The sequence below is a fragment of the Camelus dromedarius genome, chromosome 22 (genome assembly GCF_036321535.1).
Source record: "Camelus dromedarius isolate mCamDro1 chromosome 22, mCamDro1.pat, whole genome shotgun sequence".
NCBI classification, from domain to species: Eukaryota; Metazoa; Chordata; class Mammalia; order Artiodactyla; family Camelidae; genus Camelus; species Camelus dromedarius.
Window position 1 is genome coordinate 32,244,155 of NC_087457.1, and position 17,619 is coordinate 32,261,773.

Consider the following 17,619-nt stretch of genomic DNA (forward strand, 5'->3'; position numbering starts at 1 on the left):
TGGGGGTGAAGCCAGGCAGGCCTCCCTCCGCTCTCCTCCCCTCCCCTCTCTGGCACCGGTTCCTTCTCTGTGCCCTGGAGATGGGGACTGAGATGATCTGGAGGAACCCTGACATTATCTACGTGATCATGAGACCCCAGGGTCTGCGGCCCCCCTGCACGGGGCGTGTGTTTCTCTGGGTGGCTCTCCGGTCAGCCCTCAGCGGGAACCAGCAGGCACCGGCCCACCGGCTATCAGTGACCTTTTTCCTGAAAACACTGACATGGGGACACATTCACTTCAGATGCTTTTTTGTAAGTTACAAGGAAATCATGCCGAGGCTAGACTTTTGTTTTGGCAAAGTGGTTGAGAATATTACATTATGTTCCCACAATAGCATAAAATGTATATTTTATCACTTGAACGTAGCCCAGACAATAAAAGGGCGCCCGAGACTAGAAATATGTCTTATGAGAAAGGCCAAAGCAACCTTCAGTGATAACACCGACCGGGACAAACAGAGTGAAAAACAGTCACAGCCCGAGCAGCTGACCCGTGAGGGGCGTGCCTGGGCCCCGTGCACCCACCCTGCCCGGCGGTTCCCCGGACCCCGGGGCCTTGGTTCCTTGCTGGGTTAGATGGGAACTGTACTCTGTGTGAGCGCCGCGCTCGGGGGAGGGGGAATAAAATGACTGGAAGATGCTTTGAAATAGAATACGGATTCCCAGTATCAGGTAAAGGTAACATTTTGCTTCCTAGTGCTGGGAATTTGAGTCTGTTTTCCTGTTTATTTTTTCCTACATATTCAAGCACACACAAGTGTGCTCTCTCTCAAAAATCCCCATTCCTCCTTCTGGGTGAATGATTCATCAAGAATCTTGGCCTAAGTACGCTGCCGTTTCAGGGAAAACAGGCCCTGGGGATTGCGTGGGGAACACAGCCCGACCCTTCCAGCGGCCTCGTTGTAAGGCAGCCGGCATGTGTGAGATTCTGCTCGGAGCAAGTGAGGGAGACGTGGCTCGGACCTCACACGTGGCGCCCGGGGTGGAGACTCGGGAGCCCACACCGCTGTGTGCCCGCAGCACCGGCCAGGCGGGCAGAGGAACCCCGGAGAAAGAGCTGCAGGTTAGAAGGACTGCTTCCAACTAGAATAGTCATTTAACAGTTTTTTTTTTTTTTTTTTAAATTCAGAACCATTGGGTCATTGTTTTTAAGATGCAGTGGAGGGAGAAAAGGCTTATCTGGTGGATCAGAGTGCCAGGATGCCAGAGGTCCTGGGGGGAGTGCCCACCTTTCCCTCTGTTCTGGGGAAGTGCCTTGTGGCCAAAAAAAAAAAAAAAAAAATCTGCGTCTCCATCCCCCGTGACTATTATGTCTGCAAAAACAAAGACCTGATAAAGTATAGGAGAAAGTGTGAAGGTATTTAAAAAAATCCCCAGAAATCTTTGTTTTGAAAGGTAAGTCACAAACCTGGAAGTGGGGGCACCAAGCTAGTTCCAAGACGTTTAAGTCCCAGGGACTCTTCCTCACGCAGCAGCTGATACTTCAGTGGGACATCTTTAGCTGATAAACTCTGAGTGCTGCTTTTCATCATTATCACAAAATTTTTTTTTCCTTTTAAGCTGGGGCTTTAACATGGTTTTAATTTTAACTTAAAAGTGGTTTTATTCCTAACTTTAATTTTACAACGTTTTGAGAATAAAATATTCTCTGGACGTGTTTACACTGAAAGCTAATGGGAAGGGGAAAAGTTTTCAGAAGAGAAAATGTCGCTTTGCCAAAGGGTCAGGAATGATTTTTCTACACGTCAATGGGTTCCTCGCCCAAGGATCCTGGACACTGCCTGCGGCAGAGGGAAGAGTCTGCTCCTTGTGTTCCCTCCTCTGAGCACCACGTGAAGGCAGCAGGGCAGAGGTGACAATTAGGGCCAGAGAGAACCGGGTGACTCACGTTTGGTGAGCGAGTATGCTAGTGGCAGACACTGTGATGCCCTAGGCTGTCATTTCTGTAGGTCTGCACACGTGTTTAGAGACATGAAGATGTCATCTCCATCATCAGCACAAAGCGGGGTCTTTGAAGAATATAAACTAATAAATGCTTGAAAACTGCATGTCCTAACAGCCACGGGACCAGGCTGGGAAGGACCCAGGGCAGACGGGGCAGTGGGACTCCTCGGTGGGTGAGGACTTCACCACGTCGAGAGCCAAGGATTCCAAAGCACACAGCACCTGGATGCTGCCAAGGGCACACGCAGATGTGTGACCAATGACAGATCAGAACCAGGACATGAGTTAGGGGAGAGGAGAGAGAAGAAACCTGGGTCCACAGCTCCAGCACTGAAACTCAAAGAATTCTGAAGGGCCTTTGGAGATTACACTCTAGGTCTTCAAGCAGGTAGACATTTGCCTCCTAAAAGCCCACCAGCTGGGGAGCCGAGTGACAGAACACCCGGAGGAGCCAGGCAGGCAGCTGACTTGTGCGTGATCTGTGCACAGAAACGCCGAGGGCCAGGAGGGAGTCTGTGGCTTCCCCAAGCTGCAAACAATAAGTGTGCAGACCAGGCTTCTGCTCTCTGCACGGAAGCCGATCTGCAGGCTCTGGGAAGATACCAATCACGTGCAGTTCCGTTAGCTGAATGAGACCTTTTATTAAAAAGCGCAATTCTGGTCTCCCCTTGGTGTCATTTTGATACATAAACTTTTCTAAAACAATAAAACAAACAAACAAAAAACCCCAAGAACTTCTGTTTCAGAACGTAGGATGTTTTGAAGGTTATATTCTTGACATTTGGAAAAGAGTAAATGGCCTCTCTTGGCTTTTGGACTGTAGCTAACATCATAGAGTTTTTTTGGAAATTAGATTCTAGGCAAAAGATAAATTACTCTGCACCAGAAAGTAAAAATCTATTTTTGATCGTCATAGTTTAAAAAATGTATCAAAGGATGACCAGCAGTCATTTAAAAGAAGCCCATAACATAAAATATCTGTGGTTATATACAAATTCACCTGGACAAACACAGTATCTGCTAATCTGTTACAGGATAATGTTGAGAAGGGGTGAAAAAAGCCAGAGGTTTGGAATTTAGAGATGAGGGGAGGCAAACAGGAGGAAGACTGAGAAAGAAACGCAGCTGGAGAGGACACTTAGGAAGCTGGGTAAGGATCTTGGCCAAAGGTGCTAAAAATGGGGTAGTTCATTGTTATGGGTCGAACTGTGTCCCCCAAAGTCCACTGGTTGAAGCCCCAACCACTGCAGGACCTCAAAATGGGACTGAGTTTGGAAATAGGGCCTTTAAAGAGGTAATTAAATTAAAGTGAGTTCATGCGGGTGGCCCGAATCTGATGACTAGTGTCCTTATAAGAGAGGACGAGGACACGGAGGAAAGGCCACATGAACACACAGGGAGAAGACAGCCCCTGCAAGCAGGCCAGCGGCCTCAGCAGGCACCAGCCCTCCTGGTGCTCCGGTCTCAGACGTCTAGCCTCCAGGACTGTCAGAGAATAAACTGGTGTCTAGGCCCCTGGTCTGTGGTTGGTACTTGTTACAGCAGCTCTGGGCCAACTGATACGTTCGTCAAAACCCAGTGAAGACGTACAAATGGCCAACTGACACATGAAAAAATGCTCAGTGTCACTAATTATCAGAGAAATGAAAATCAAAACGACGATGAGGTATCACCTCACGCCAGTCAGAATGGCCGTCATTCAAAAGTCCACAAATGACAAATGCTGGAGAGGCTGTGGAGAAAAGGGAACCTCCTACACTGCTGGTGGGAATGCAGGTTGGTGCAGCCACTGTGGAAAACAGTGTGGAGATTCCTCAAAAGACTAGGAATAGACTTACCATGTGACACAACAATCCCACTCCTGGGCTTGTATCCAGAGGGAACCTTAATTTAAAAAGACACCTGCACCCCACTGTTCACAGCAGCACTATTTACAACAGCCAAGACATGGAAACAGCCTAAATGTCCATCAACAGATGACTGGATAAAGAAGTGTGGTGTATTTATACAATGGAATACTACTCAGCCATAGAAAATAATAAAATAATGCCACTCGCAGCAACATGGATGGCCCTGGAGAATGTCATTCTAAGTGAAGTAAGCCAGAAAGAGAGAGAAAAATACCAGAAGACACTCATATGTGGAATCTAAAAAAAAAAAAAAAAGATACACAAACTTATTTACAAAACAGAAACAGACTCACAGACATAGAAAACAAACTTACGGTTACCGGGGGGGAAAGGGGTGGGAAGGGATAAATTGGGAGTTTGGGATTTGCAGATACTAACTACTATATACAAAATAAACAACAAGTTTCTACTGTAGAGCACAGGGAACTCTATTCAATATCTTGTAGTAACCTATAATGAAAAGTAATATGAAAACAAATATATGTATGTTCATGTATGACTGAAACATTATGCTGTACACCAGAAACTGACACACTGTAAACTGACTATAGTTCTCTCTCTATACACACATACACACACACACACACACACACGAGCAAAAACAACACAGTGGAGGAAGAAGTCAAGTTTAACCCAAAGTGGAGCCCGAGCTCACCCCGCCATGTTCGGCTCTGACTGCCCGTTTCTGCCTCCCCTGCACCTGCTCCTCCCGGCGCCCCCAGAGCCGGCCTAACAGACGGAGCCCACATGTCACCCAGTCCGCCTCCAGCCTCCCAGAAGTCAGGGTTCATCTTGTACCACCTCCTCCCTCCAGAATTGAGGGAGGCCTCTGGCACAGGTCAGCTGAACTGATGCTGGACACACATCACGTTTACACCACACTTGCTTTTTGAAATAAAAGCTGTAGCTCCTTTGGCACTAAAGGAGAACTGAGCATGTGGACAAATGAGTATTGGGAGGAAGCCCTCCAACCAAGTGAGAGCGATGGTGGGGGGTCCTGGCAGCCGGGCACTGGCCGAGACCCTGGAAACAGAGCCAGGCAGGCACTTGGGAGAACTGAGGAGCGGAGGGTGGACAGGCCGGGGCCGGGCCCCCCCGGCTGGGGTGGCCTTGGGGAGACTAGGTCTTTCCCACAACCTGGGACGTGAAGTGGCAAAAGTCTAATAGGATTTCCTTTGCCTTGTGAACTACGCTCCGGCTGACAGTAAAAAGCAGGACTGTCTAGGAGGACTTGGGACGGATAATAAAATGTTCAGGCAGATGCACGGACACTGAGACGTGGACCAAAGGCCCCGGGCTGCAAGGAAGGGGTGTGGGCATGATGCTCCCCTGGGAAACCTGTCCGGGTCCCCGGGACCACAGTTCAGTGGCTCTGCAGGGGTGACCAGAGGGCGCCTGCCCGCCACCCCCGACCCCGCGCACTGGGTGCAGATTCCCACCTAAGATCCACGTTTCCGACAGGTATTGGATGGTGGCCTTCTTCTTTCCCGGGGAGGGTCCGATGAAGATGCTGGCCTGGCGAGGGGCCCGAGTGACCTGACCTCCGCACAGCAGTACCAACTCCCACAGCTTGGCTCTGGGCGGGTTGCTGCCCGGGGCGATGAACATGGTCGGCTGATCGGCAAACAGGGTTCCCTGGTACAGCCCGGCAGACGAGAGGCGCTCCCGGCGGCAGAGCTGTGGGGCAGAGACAGGGAGGGTTACGGTGGCGCTGGACTGCCTCCTTGCTCAGGAAGCCGTCTCCGGATAAAGAACAGGCTGAAGGTGAGGGTGCACGCTCTCCGTGAATGCTGAGCTCCCAGGCTCCCAGGAGAGAGTGAGAAGGACATTTAATGAGAATGAAAATAATGAGCAGATGACACTTTCTGAAGCAGACTGCAGGTGAGATTCTAGGCGAACAAATTTACAGCCAGAAAAAAATGTTTGGGCCTTTGAATTATTACAAATTCTAAACCAAATTATTGAAAGTAATCAACAGATCAACGAGTGAGGAGAGTGTCATCTGATGCTTTGGGTCCTGCCGGGTCCGCGGGACCAGTGTGGATGTGCAGGCGGGAGCCTCACAGGCACGAGTGTCCGCAGCGCTGGGCCAGGGTCCTCCGTCCCGGCGCTCGGGGCTCCCAGCCCTGCGATGCCCGAACGCCAGCCCCAGAGCGTCCACCAGCAAAGCCAGGACCAGGCAGCACAGGGCAGAAGCCCCGGCTCCTCCCCGACACGTCGGTGGAGGGGGACACGTCCTTCTGGACGTGGGATGCGAGTGTGGAGACACGGGACACGTTTCAGAAACAGGGGCGTTAAGCTGCCTTCCTTTCTGGTCTGATAAAGTCCTGGTTGTCTGGCTGGCCTGAGGGACGGCGGGGGCACGGCTGTTCTAAACACACTGTGCGTTCACTAACTACAGACTAGTAAAGACTGAGTGCAAACACCCTCTTGTTATCTGTCCACGTGGAGTGTTCTAACCTGCATATTTCCCTGAGGACAGAGCTGAACATCTGAGGTCAGTGGCTCTGAGAAATCAAGGATTTTAGGGGCAGGTTTATGGGAAAAGAGATGTAGGGTGCTTCTCAGAGGAGGGGGTGGCTGGGGATCGGCCCAGCACCCCGAGGACAGTGGACAAGGGGGGCTGACCTGGGGGGTGACGGGGGGAAGGCCGCAAAGAATATAGTCCTCAAGTCCTCCTCTCTGACAAAATCCGACAAAGGACGAACTGTCCCCACACTAGGTTTTCATACTACTTTCTGGGTAACGCGCTCAGTCACTGACCCGACCAAACCGGGAACTGTCTGCCTTTTGTCCTGTTACTGTCAGGGAAAACAAAATCTTAATTTTTAAAACTACTTCTTGTTGAAATTTTTGTATCCAGAAGCCCAAGCTTCCAATGCCTCCGCCTGGAGCCCGCGCTCCGCTCCGAAGGCGCAGATGGTGAAACTGCTCTCCGACCACAGGTGACGTTGCCCAGAGGCTGCTGACCATGGCTCGTCGACTTTCCTCTCCAGTAAAGCATCATTTTGTCCCCACTGGTACCTGTGCTTGGAAGGCTGAAAAGATGACAGTCTGATGTCAGGGAAGCTTCTACTCTAGTTAGAGGAGCCAAACTTACTCCCCTGGAGGAACCAGGGCAGCAGTGAAAGACAGAAGGACCCCAAAAGAGGGGCAGAGCTCAGGATGGGCGGGAGCCCTGGACAAAGTCCCACAGGCAGCAGGGCCGTCAGCCAGCCCGAGGGAGGAGGAAACGGAGAAGCAGCAAGATGAAAGAGAGCATCTCCTGTCCAGGGACCGGGGAAGGTGCAGGGGGAACGGCCGGTGAGCGGGGGAGAGAGGGCCCCAGACAGAGAGTGGGCCAGCAGAGGATGGACGGGGCTGCAGGGTGAGGGGTGGAGGGGAGGATCCAGGACACTGGAGGGGAAGTTGAGACGACGCACTGGAAAGGGCAGGTTCCGGACACGCAAGGAAGGGCTGAGGGTCTGGGCGGGCCGGTCGCAGGAGTGGAGAAGGCAGATCTTAGCAGATGACACAGGAACCACTCATCTTCCTTTGTGGGGAGGATGAGGAAAGGGAGGCTGCAGAACCACTCTCCAGCCAGGGGGTCGGCGAGGGGGCAGTGATTCCCTGGGATAGCTGGGGTGGCTGCGGGGCTGCAGGCTCAGGTCTGGAGAAGCAGCATCAGGCTGTGTGAGGCCAGCCCCGGAGGGCAGCTCACAGCTGGAGAGCCAGGCCCAGGATGCCTTCCGTGCTCGAGTGTGATGTTCTGGAGCTCCAGCTTTGGACATGGTGATCTGAAACACTGTTCGGGAAGCACTTTTCGAAAGAGTAAGAAAAACCAGTGTCTCACGTTCTTACACTTGGGGAAAGGGACTAAGGGATCCCTTAAGCAGCCCTGGGTTTGCCCACGCCTGGCCTGCCAGCCCCACGGGCGACGCGGAAGCTGAGTGACAGCAAACGGGAAGAGGCTTAGCGGGCTGTGCTTTCTAAGCAGATGATGTTAGGTTTTTTAAATTGTGAGGAAAGAAGAAGGACTTAAACCAGGGAGCTGGAAAGGAAGAAAGCAGAAGCAAGCGTTCCCTCCTACGGGCAATTCTGTCCTCGCTGAGAGGACACTGCTTTGACCAAACGCTAACTCGTAAGGCTGTCAAGACCCGCTAATCGCACACCGTGAATCTTGTCCCTAAACTCTGGAAGGGCCGGAGCAGAAGCAAGATTGAGGCTAGGTGACAAAGGAGTATTCACAACAGCAACCGAGAGCACGGCCTGCAAGGGTTAAGAAACAGTCCCCCAGATCATGAATAAAGACACCAAATCGCAAGGAGCAGTTTCCTGGTTTAACTTCACGGAGGAGGCTCAGGTTCCCCAACCCTCTCGCCTGGCAGGGCAGCCTCTCGGGGAGCTGGCAGCCTGTGTCACAGCAGGTTTCCTGTCGCGCCCCACACAGCTATTCTGCCCTGTAACAGACCTGCTTGTCTCACTGTTAACGTGCTTTAAATTACTTCTCAACAAGTAAACATAACGAACACGAGGAAGGTCAGGGTCACAGCTCAGTTTCAGAAGCACACAGCGACATGTAAACGTACATTTTAAAAAGCTGCTCATGTCTAGAATGAGGCACTTCAGCCCAAGAAGGATTGTCCAACTTTTGCATTTTACTGGCAAGCAGACCAAGGCCTAGAGAGTGTGGGTCCCCGAGGCCACATTTGAGTAAAACGAACAAAGGAACAGGGTCCAAATTCCCAGGTACCTGGACAGTGACTGCCTGGCTGGGGCTGGGCGGTTAGGCAGGAGGACAGGGGACGTGGGACAAGGAGGCGCCCTGCAGGCCAGTCCTTCCTGAGCCGTGTGGACAGGACGGGAGCCCGCGGCCCTGCGGTTAAGGCGCCCCGAACGGTGTCTGGCAGAGGATGCCGTCATTTCGGCTGAATCTGAGTGGCTTCTGACACCGTTGATGACCTCCCCTCCCGGCTTTGAACATCGAGGCCCTGGGACTTGTCACCCCTGGTTTTCGCCCTCTGACCCTGCCTCTGTCCGGCCTCATCCTCCTCACCAGGCCATCAGGTCCCGAGGACGGCTCCCAGCCCTCTCCTCTTCGCCACGTGGGCTGGGCTCACTCCCCAGGCGGTGAGGGCACTACCGGGAACAGATGACCAACACGACTCACTTCTGTCCTCAGTGCAGACCTTGCCTGAGCTCGAGGACCACACGCCACCCGCCTGCCTCTCTCAGCTCTGGGACCAGAGGGCCAACCACCCGCCGGCCTCTGCTTTCGGATGACTGACAAGCACCGCACACTCAACACTACGTGTAAAACCTAACTCGCTCCTGCTCGTCCCTCCCAAACCCTGTGCCATCAGACAACAGCTAACAGTTGCTTGGAGCCTACCGTGCGCGGGCCTGTCTGAGCATTTGATGTGAGTTAGCTTCTCAAGTCATTGAAATAACCTTACATAAGGGATGCCGTCACTGTTTCCAGTTCACAGATGAAAACCAGGCAGAGAGGGTGACCTTGCACAAGGTCACGTAATTAGGAAGTGAAAGGCCCTTGGATTCTAACTCAGACAAGCTATGTTCTTAATAATGACATAATACTGCTTTCAGAATCTCAGCCAAGGGAGCCAGGAATTGTCCCCGACTTCTCGTGCCCTCACCTTCTGTATCCAATTCATGACTGAGTCCTGAGGGTCTGCCTCCTGAACACCATTCTGAGTCGGCCCCAGCATCCTCAGGGCCCCCTCAGCACCCTGGCCAAGCCTCAGTAACTTCCCGCCTGGGTGCCTGATGCAGCTCGCAGACTGGATTGGGTGTGCGCCCTTGAGTCCTCACCACTTTCCTATTTTCCTTTTTTTGTTTTAGATTCAGGTGTTACCTGCATGCAGTTAAATGATAAAGTACACTGGTCTTGGGTTCACGGCCCAAGTTTGTACACACGTACCCGCCTGGGCAACTGCCCCCGTGGAGGTGTTGACAGTCCTCAGGCCTTGGGAGGCCCCCATCCCGTGCCTCCCACAGGGAACTCGCCCCTCCTCCCAGAGACAATGGCTGTTCTGAGCTCTGCATCGTCAGAGCGAGGCCTTCCATCTATAACTCAAGTACAACCCTGGGGGCGTACGGCACTGACTCTGAAAACCCTCCGACAGATTCCTGTTACTTGGAGCAAAACCCCAAATTTCTAGATGGTTTACAAGACGCTCCAAGGACCGGCACCTCTTTCCACCTGCAGCTGAATCTGCACCCTGCTCCCCCTCCCACTCTGTCCCACCACACCTGCCTCCTCCCAGCCACGGGGCCTTTAGACACGCAGCTCCCTCTGCCTGGACGATGACCCAGTCCCTTCCCCGTCAGGTTAGCTCCTACCCACCACCTGAGTTTTGGCTCCATCTCGAGTCTCCTGGGAAGCCTTCACCAAACCACATCTTGCCTTAAAACACCCCACCCCAGCACCCGGGGGGACCAGCAGCCCTGGAATTCCGAAGCAGAGCCACAGTTCTACATTCATCAGCTCTTGTGACAGTAATCACCTGAGGACATCACAGCCCTCTATGCTAGAACCACCGTTCTCTTTGGGATGCGTCTGAATTCACGAGATCTCCCTCGCCCAGCTCCGAGCTCAATTTCCTTGCTAATGTGGGACTGGGATTTATGAAGACTGCACGTGGAGTCCGGGCCCCCCATCCCGTGGCCACGTGGTCCCGAGATCTTTCACGCTGCTCTGCTTGGCGACACCCGCAAGCCTAACCAGTGCCGTGGAACTCGAGAGAATTCCTTGTAACCGATGGACCCACAAAACGTGAGGGCTGGACCAGGCAGGGCGAGGGAGGTGTGGTGGGCAATGGAGGACAACAGGGTCTGGGCAGCGGACAGACAACGGTCACCCACGTGTCTGAGATTTCCCAGGTCTGACTTTGGGGACGGGTGCAGCTCCTGCACTGGGGTGAGGTGGCCAAGGGGGAGGTCACCCCACATCTGCATCCATTTAGGAGAAGTGGGGGCAGGCAGCTGTGACAGTCTGATGGCAGGAGACCAGAGCAACACAAAGCAAAGGGGCTCTAAAGACCAGTAAAAATGGTGCGAGTGACTCAGGAATCTGTAGGGTTCTCAGCAGAAAACGCCTCTGGCAGAAACACGTGTTGCCAGGCACCGAGGGCGGTTTCCATCATCAGCTCTGGTCTTTAAAAATTTTACTTTTCACCTTTCTCCAGCTTTTTTGAGATGTAACCGACATGTAATCAGCACTGCTTTTTAACACTACACTGTTTTAAAGTGTTTCAGAAATAAATATCAAGAGAAATTCCAGAGAATTTAGCCCGCCCTGCAAAAAAAGAGGTAAGGGGAACCACTATATATAAAAATAGGTTAAAAAACAGATCTCTCATGTACAGCACAGGGCACTATCCTCAAAATCTTGTAATAACCTTTAATGGAGAAGACTATGAAGACGAATACGTGTATGTATATGCATGACTGGGACACGGTGCTGCACACCAGAAATGGACACGTTGTAACTGACTGTACTTCACCAAAAAAAAAAAAAAAAAAAAAAAAGAGTTAAGGGGAGAGAGGAGGTATGTAAGACGACCCCCTCGGGGGGGCGCACCTGGCCCCAGCACAGCACGGGTGGCGTCCTCGATGATGACACTCCTGGTGAGTAACATCTGAGAGGATGAACTAAAAGCCTCGGCCGGAGTGAAGGGCTCACTTTCCTAGGACATTTCCCCCAAATCCTCCTTTCATGCTGACAGCGAAATAAAGTGCACGAGGAGAGACACCCCAGGGTCTAGCTTCCCCCGAAGTTACACAGCAACCAGCCTTTCCGTGTGTTCCCCACGACAGACTGCAGTTCACGCAGAGGCGGAATTCGTTTCCCCTTTACTTCTGCTGAATTAGGACGACCGACATCGGGGCTCAGTGTGTGCCAAACTTGGATTTTTTCAAAGCGTCATTTGAGTTTTAAAAGTTACATAAGTGATGGGAACATAATCGTCTAGGGAATCCACAAATAACTTTTTAAAAAGTCATAAATCTGGATTTCATGCCTCATAGTTTTCAACAACTGCAAGAAATAGGTCAGAGCTCGAACACGGTGAGGTCTTTTTCTCTCGTATCTGAGGCCGGCTGCTCCGAGCCTTTTCCATATGCTGCGGTGGGACCGACGTCAGCTTTCAGCCATATTTGGTTCCGAATTGCTTTTCATTGCTTCTAGCATTCATTTTTCAAAAATCCTGATAAAACACACATGGAAATAACTTCTTAGCTTTATAGGACTTTTTTATTTGATCCTTTACAAACTGTCAGGTAGTTGGCAAGAAATTTGCAAACTTGTATAAAAACACTAGAGCAAGTCCGTAGTGTCATTTAAAGTTGGAGGTTCTCAGCAAAATTTTGGAAAGGGCTGAAAAACTGACCGCCGGGCAGGGGTCCGGAGGTCCTGATTCTCGGGGCAGTCTTATTCCAGCTCCGTGTTAACATCACCTGGGAAGCTTCTAAAACACCTCAAAGCAACTAGGCCGGAACACCTGGGGGGCTGAGGCCTTGGCCTTGGGAAGTTTGAAAGCTCCCGGGTGACCCTGGTGGGCTGCTGGGCTGAGAGGATTATAACCCTGGTCTTTAAACTGGATGGCATCCTGTAACCACCTGGGGAGTTTTAAAAATACCAGTGCCTGGGTCCCCATCCAGACATTCTGATTTAATTAAAGGGGTCTGGCCCGGGTAGCAGGAATTAAAAATAAAAAAACCCCCAGGTGATTCTAACGAGTGAAAACCACTGTGTTATAACCCAAGAGGCGCCGAAGAGCACGCAGTTTCACCCAGGACAGGCCCACGGGCAGCTCCAGCGGCCGTGGTCTAAGAAGGCAGCTGCGGTATGTGCTTCCCAAGTGAGTGCTTCCCCAGTGGGGACCGGCTGCCCTGCTGGGATCCATCACCCAGGGAAGACGAAAGTATGGTCCCTGGCTTTAAAACAGCTTGAAAGATGCGGGGGAAAAAAATCATGAAGTCAGTCAGTTCAGCTAATCAATTTCAATCCCCAAACCAATCAGCACCCACTCAAAGATGAGCTTTCTTTTTAGAGCTGTGTGCTGGGCTCTGCCTGCCCTCCTTTCTCGCTCCTTTGTCCGCAGGGCTCAGGAGTTCAGGCTCTTTGCCAGCAGCAGGGACAGTCCAGGGCCAGTCGGTCCGGGTTGGGCTTGGCTCCGAGCTGCTGCCCCAACCCTGCCCTCCTGTCTGTCCATCTGTCCGCCCGTCCGTCCTGCTGGGGCTCCAGCTTATCTTGCTGGGGAGGAGGGAGCTCTCAGCACCTCCAGCCAGCCCTCGCATCCAGGGGCTGCCCGAGCAGTAACCCCCCGGTTGGCCTTCCTCACCCAAAGCCCGCCCGAAGCCCAGCCTCCCCATCTCCGCCAGCTTCTCACGGGTGCACTGGTTGCTCTACTGCCAAGCACATCCTGGACAGGACCCAGCTTTATGACACGGGCCTCCTGGTTTCCCATGGCTGCCAAACCTTTTTTGGGTTTTATGTTGGTCTCCACAATTTCTCATGTGCACCTTCCTGCCTCCGAGGTAGCCCCATCCCACACTGCTGCCCAGTATGGAGGGAGGAAGAGGCATTTCCTTCTGTCCCCTCCTCGGGGTGACAAGCACTGGCCGTCTGACTCAACGCACAATTCCATTTTCATGGGCAATGACCACGACACCCAGCACAGGTCAGGTGTTCTAACGAAGCTTTTATTCAGAGCTGTTTTTTGGATTGAGATTTATAACATGACCTACTGTGAATTTTATTTTTAGGTGTAATTCTGATTTCTCAAGTTTTTTTTTCTCCCTCTTCTTTGACGGTTGCTAGATGTTTTAAATATTATATCCTACATACAGGTAAATAAAACAACTTCATTGTTTCAAGGTTTCAAGAATTTATGTTTCCTTATACTTATAATCAGGCATGTTCTTCAAAGGATGAGGGAGAAAGGCACTTTCCAGAACCTTGTAGTGCTTCTGGATTCAGCAACATTGGGCTGCCCACAGGCGCCGCTGAACTTGTCAAATGTGTAAAAACTTGCTTACACATTTTTTCCCCTACTTAACAAAACCTGCGATCTGTATTTATTTTTTTAAGCAAATTAACATTTTTTTTTAAAAATTACAAAAATAACTTCTTTAATTCCCAATGCTTAACAATGAAACCTGATTTCTCTACATCCTACAAATGAAGGCACAGGCCAGTGGCCATTGACTCCGTCCCTTCCAAGACTCAGCTTGGAGGGTAGACTGGCGCTCGTGGCCCTGCTGCCCAGAGCCCAAGAGGTTTGTCAGAAGACACTGGCGCTTTGCAGCGCTTCATCTCCATTACGCATTGTTCGCATCTGTGATTTATTTGCTGCTGAGCCTTTGGTCAGAACTGCGACCCCAGCCGTAACATCTTCCTGATGCTCTGCCTTGTCATGTGGTTTCTGGGAACAAATCACAGTGAAAGGCCAGGGACTCCCTCTCTAAGTTTCAAAACAATGTTTTGAAAGCGCAAAACACGTTCTTTTTCAATTAATGTGAAGTCCGGAGGGAGGAGGGGCACAGGGAGGGAAGAGAGAAGGGTAACTGACAAACTCCCAGGAAGGAAAGATTTCCCTAAGGATGCTGACATTTGGAAAAGGGGATAAAAAAGTCCCAAGTGACTGTTCTAGACTTTAGGAGCCTGGGGAGCATGGGGGCTGGGCGCTGGGAGCCCCGGGTTCCTTCTGGTCCCCCGCTTGCAGCTGGCTGTGGGCTCCGGATCACCGGGACCTCACCCACCCCTGCGACCTCACAGGGGAGATGTGAGCACGGAAAGGAGGGCTGGTTCTCCGTGGAGTAACAGAAGGGGGTGTTGCCGGTGTAACCTAAGTTTTTACCTATTAAGTGGAGGGATTTCTTTCTTTTTAAAAACACAAATTAACACTTTGTGCTGGATAATCTCCTTATGCTCTTTTCGTGTGGACCGTGTTGCTGTGACGGTTCCTTCTCACTAACGTCCTCGCTGCTACTCTTTTGTGCTGAGCAACTTGATTCCCACCCCCACCCCGCCCTCCGGCCAATTTCGAAAGCTTCTACTGCACTTAAGTTTATAATCCTAAGACATTTTGTCCATGTTACAAAAATACGCTGGGGAACTCAGACACTCACTGGAACGCTCCATCACATTATAACCCACCCAAACAAGCAGTCCTGGGGGCTCATTAGGGATTTTCCTCTCCTTCGGGGCTCAGCACGATGTGCCGGAGGTCCGGCCAGGTTGCTGTGTGTCCGAGTTCGTTCCTCCTGACGGCTGTGCTCATTGTTGTGCTACTGGATGAACATACCAGGATTTTCATCCGCTCACCTGCTGACGGACATCTGGGTTTTTCCAGCTATCAGATATTATGAATAAGGCTGCTTTGAACAGTTGCAAGTCCTTTTTACAGACAGATGCTTTCCTTTCTCCTGGGTAAGCACCTAAGAAGTGGAACTCCTGGGCCATCGGTGAGTATACGTTAAACTGCAGGAGGACGCTGCCGAATAGCTCCTTACGGTGTCCGTGCCATTTCATACTCCCGACGGCAAAGTGTGTGTTCTGCCTGCTCCGGGTCTTTGCCATAACTTGGCATTTTAGTTTGGGCATTAATTTGGCCACAGTGGGTGAGTGTAGCCGTAGCTTGCTGTGGTTTTAATTTGCATTTCCCAGATGACCAGTGTCGTTCAGCATTTTTTCACGTACTTCTTCACCATCGACAGAACTTCTGTAAGGTTCTTACGTCTTGCCCACTTTTAAGGAACTTGATAACGTTGAAGAATTCTTGATATATTCTGAATACAAATTCCTTTTCAAAATATATAGAGTATGAATGTTCCCTCCCTGTTGGGGGCTTGCCTCTTCATTTTCTTAACGGTGTCTTTCAAAGAACATTAACTTTTCTCCAGTAAGTCCTATTTATCCATCTTCCTCTTGTGGTCAGTGCTTGTGCTTGGGTTTGTATCCTAAGAAATTTTTGCCCACCCCAAAGATCACAAAGATTTTCTCCTACTTTTTTTCTAGAAGTGTTTTCAACCAGTATTGTTTGACAAAGCGTAAGGTCTGGGAAGCTCACTAGAGACCCGGACATGGGATGGGGAAGAGGAGGGGAAAATGAAGGAGAGAAAGGATGAGAAAACTGAAGACAAAGTGGAGCTGGCCCCCCTTGGTTATTACACATATTGACAGGCTCATGAAGAGAAGCGCATTCCTGGAAACCACAAGAGCTCCCAGACATGGACGTGACCTGAAGGAGGTCCAGGCGGTGCTATTTATCACTTTCTGGTTTTTCATCCTTTTAAAAAAAATTTATTCTTGAATATTAAAATTTTTTTCACATGTAGGATGGATTCATTCCTGGGGCAAGTGGGAGAACACAGGCTGCAGACTAATGCTCATGGTCACAGGGCCACCGAGAGCAGCGGTCAGGAGCTGATGCCATGGGTTTACCGCACACTCACTGCACAATCACAGATGTGTGTCTACTTCAAGACCGTACTTGTCAGGCCATGCTTAGTTTACTGTATCTCTTAAAATAATCCAAACTGAATAAAACCAGAAAGCACAAAAGAAGAATCCTTCAGAGGGTAGCGAGAGGTCAGACCCAGGCGCAGAGTTTAAAGAGTAAACTACGCAGACTTGGGCCAAGAGGTGACTAAGAGGGAAGGAGATAAGATCTGTCTACAAATACCTGGAGGCTGTAAACAACAGGAGAGCAACAAACCCCAGCAGCCCACACAAAGGCTGACCAGGAGTCTCCGGCGGCGTCCAGGAAAGGAAGCGGACGGCAGGGAAGCCTTCCCACTGGCGCTCCCGGGGAGGGGCGACCGCGGCCCCCCGCCCCCTCCATCCTCCGGCTCCCCTCCGCCCCCTACCCCAGCGCTGCAGGTCTGGCTCTGCCCCCTTTGCAGGGCCACCCTCCAGGTCAGGGCTTCACAAGGCAGGTGGCGGTCAGGCCCCCTCCCGTCAGGGTCCTTAGATTTCACTTCCCCGCCCAGAAACCCTCACAAAACTCAGAGACCATTTCCCTCTCTGGCTCCAAACGCTGTGGATCGAAGTATAGCGACCTTGGTCATGACCTTGGTTTGGTCTTAGGGCCGCTACCATGTTGCCCCTTACGACCTTCCATCGTTTCCAGCAAGCACCCTTCCTGAACCTTTCTGCTCAAGGAAAGCAGCCTTCCAGACCTCTGTCTACACGGCATCTACTCCTTGTCACCTCCTTCCAATCAGATCCATCTGAACCCAAGAAATTACTGGTGTCTTCAAGGTATGATCCAAGGGATTAAAAAAAAAAAGAACACAAAAATGTGGGCCTTGCCTTCAAGAAGCTCATTATCTAGCAAGAGAGACATATCTAAACAAGTAATTAAGCTAAGTTATATGAATTATCTTTTTATACCACAGTATTTAGACCGGTGATATGAAAACAATACTGTAAAACCATAACAGAGGGTGAAATTAATTTTTCCTGGAAGGTCTGAGGAATGTTCCCAGAAAAGTTTGTCCCCAGGATAATTAGGAAAAGGATGTGTGTGTGTGTGTGTGTGTGTGTGTGTGAGAGAGAGAGAGAGAGAGAGAGACGGGGAGGCAGCGTGATGGTGGTGAGGCCTGGCACAGGAGAGACCACCATGGACAGCTTGGTTTCAGGCACAGGAGGCAGCCCTGTGGAGCCAGCTGGCATTTAGGGGCTGGGAGGCGACAGAGCCGGTGGGAAGGTGTGCTGA

The 17,619-nt window shown here is 51.1% G+C and overlaps 1 protein-coding gene across 5 annotated transcripts in view; it reads right to left on the bottom strand.

Moving 5' to 3' along the window:
• The window catches only part of MCPH1 (microcephalin 1), a 186,914-nt gene that overhangs the window by 13,126 nt on the left and 156,169 nt on the right, over positions 1-17,619 (bottom strand). For 3 of the 5 annotated variants that reach the window (XM_031440370.2, XM_031440374.2, XM_064477603.1), the window contains one exon: positions 5,335-5,572. The exons of 1 other annotated variant lie outside the window; for it this stretch is intronic. In XM_031440370.2, the coding sequence (XP_031296230.1) occupies positions 5,335-5,572 (238 nt within the window). Of the gene's footprint in view, positions 1-5,334; positions 5,573-11,507; positions 12,103-17,619 lie in introns of those variants that run through there. One more of the 5 variants, XM_031440373.2, reaches the window with a different exon arrangement.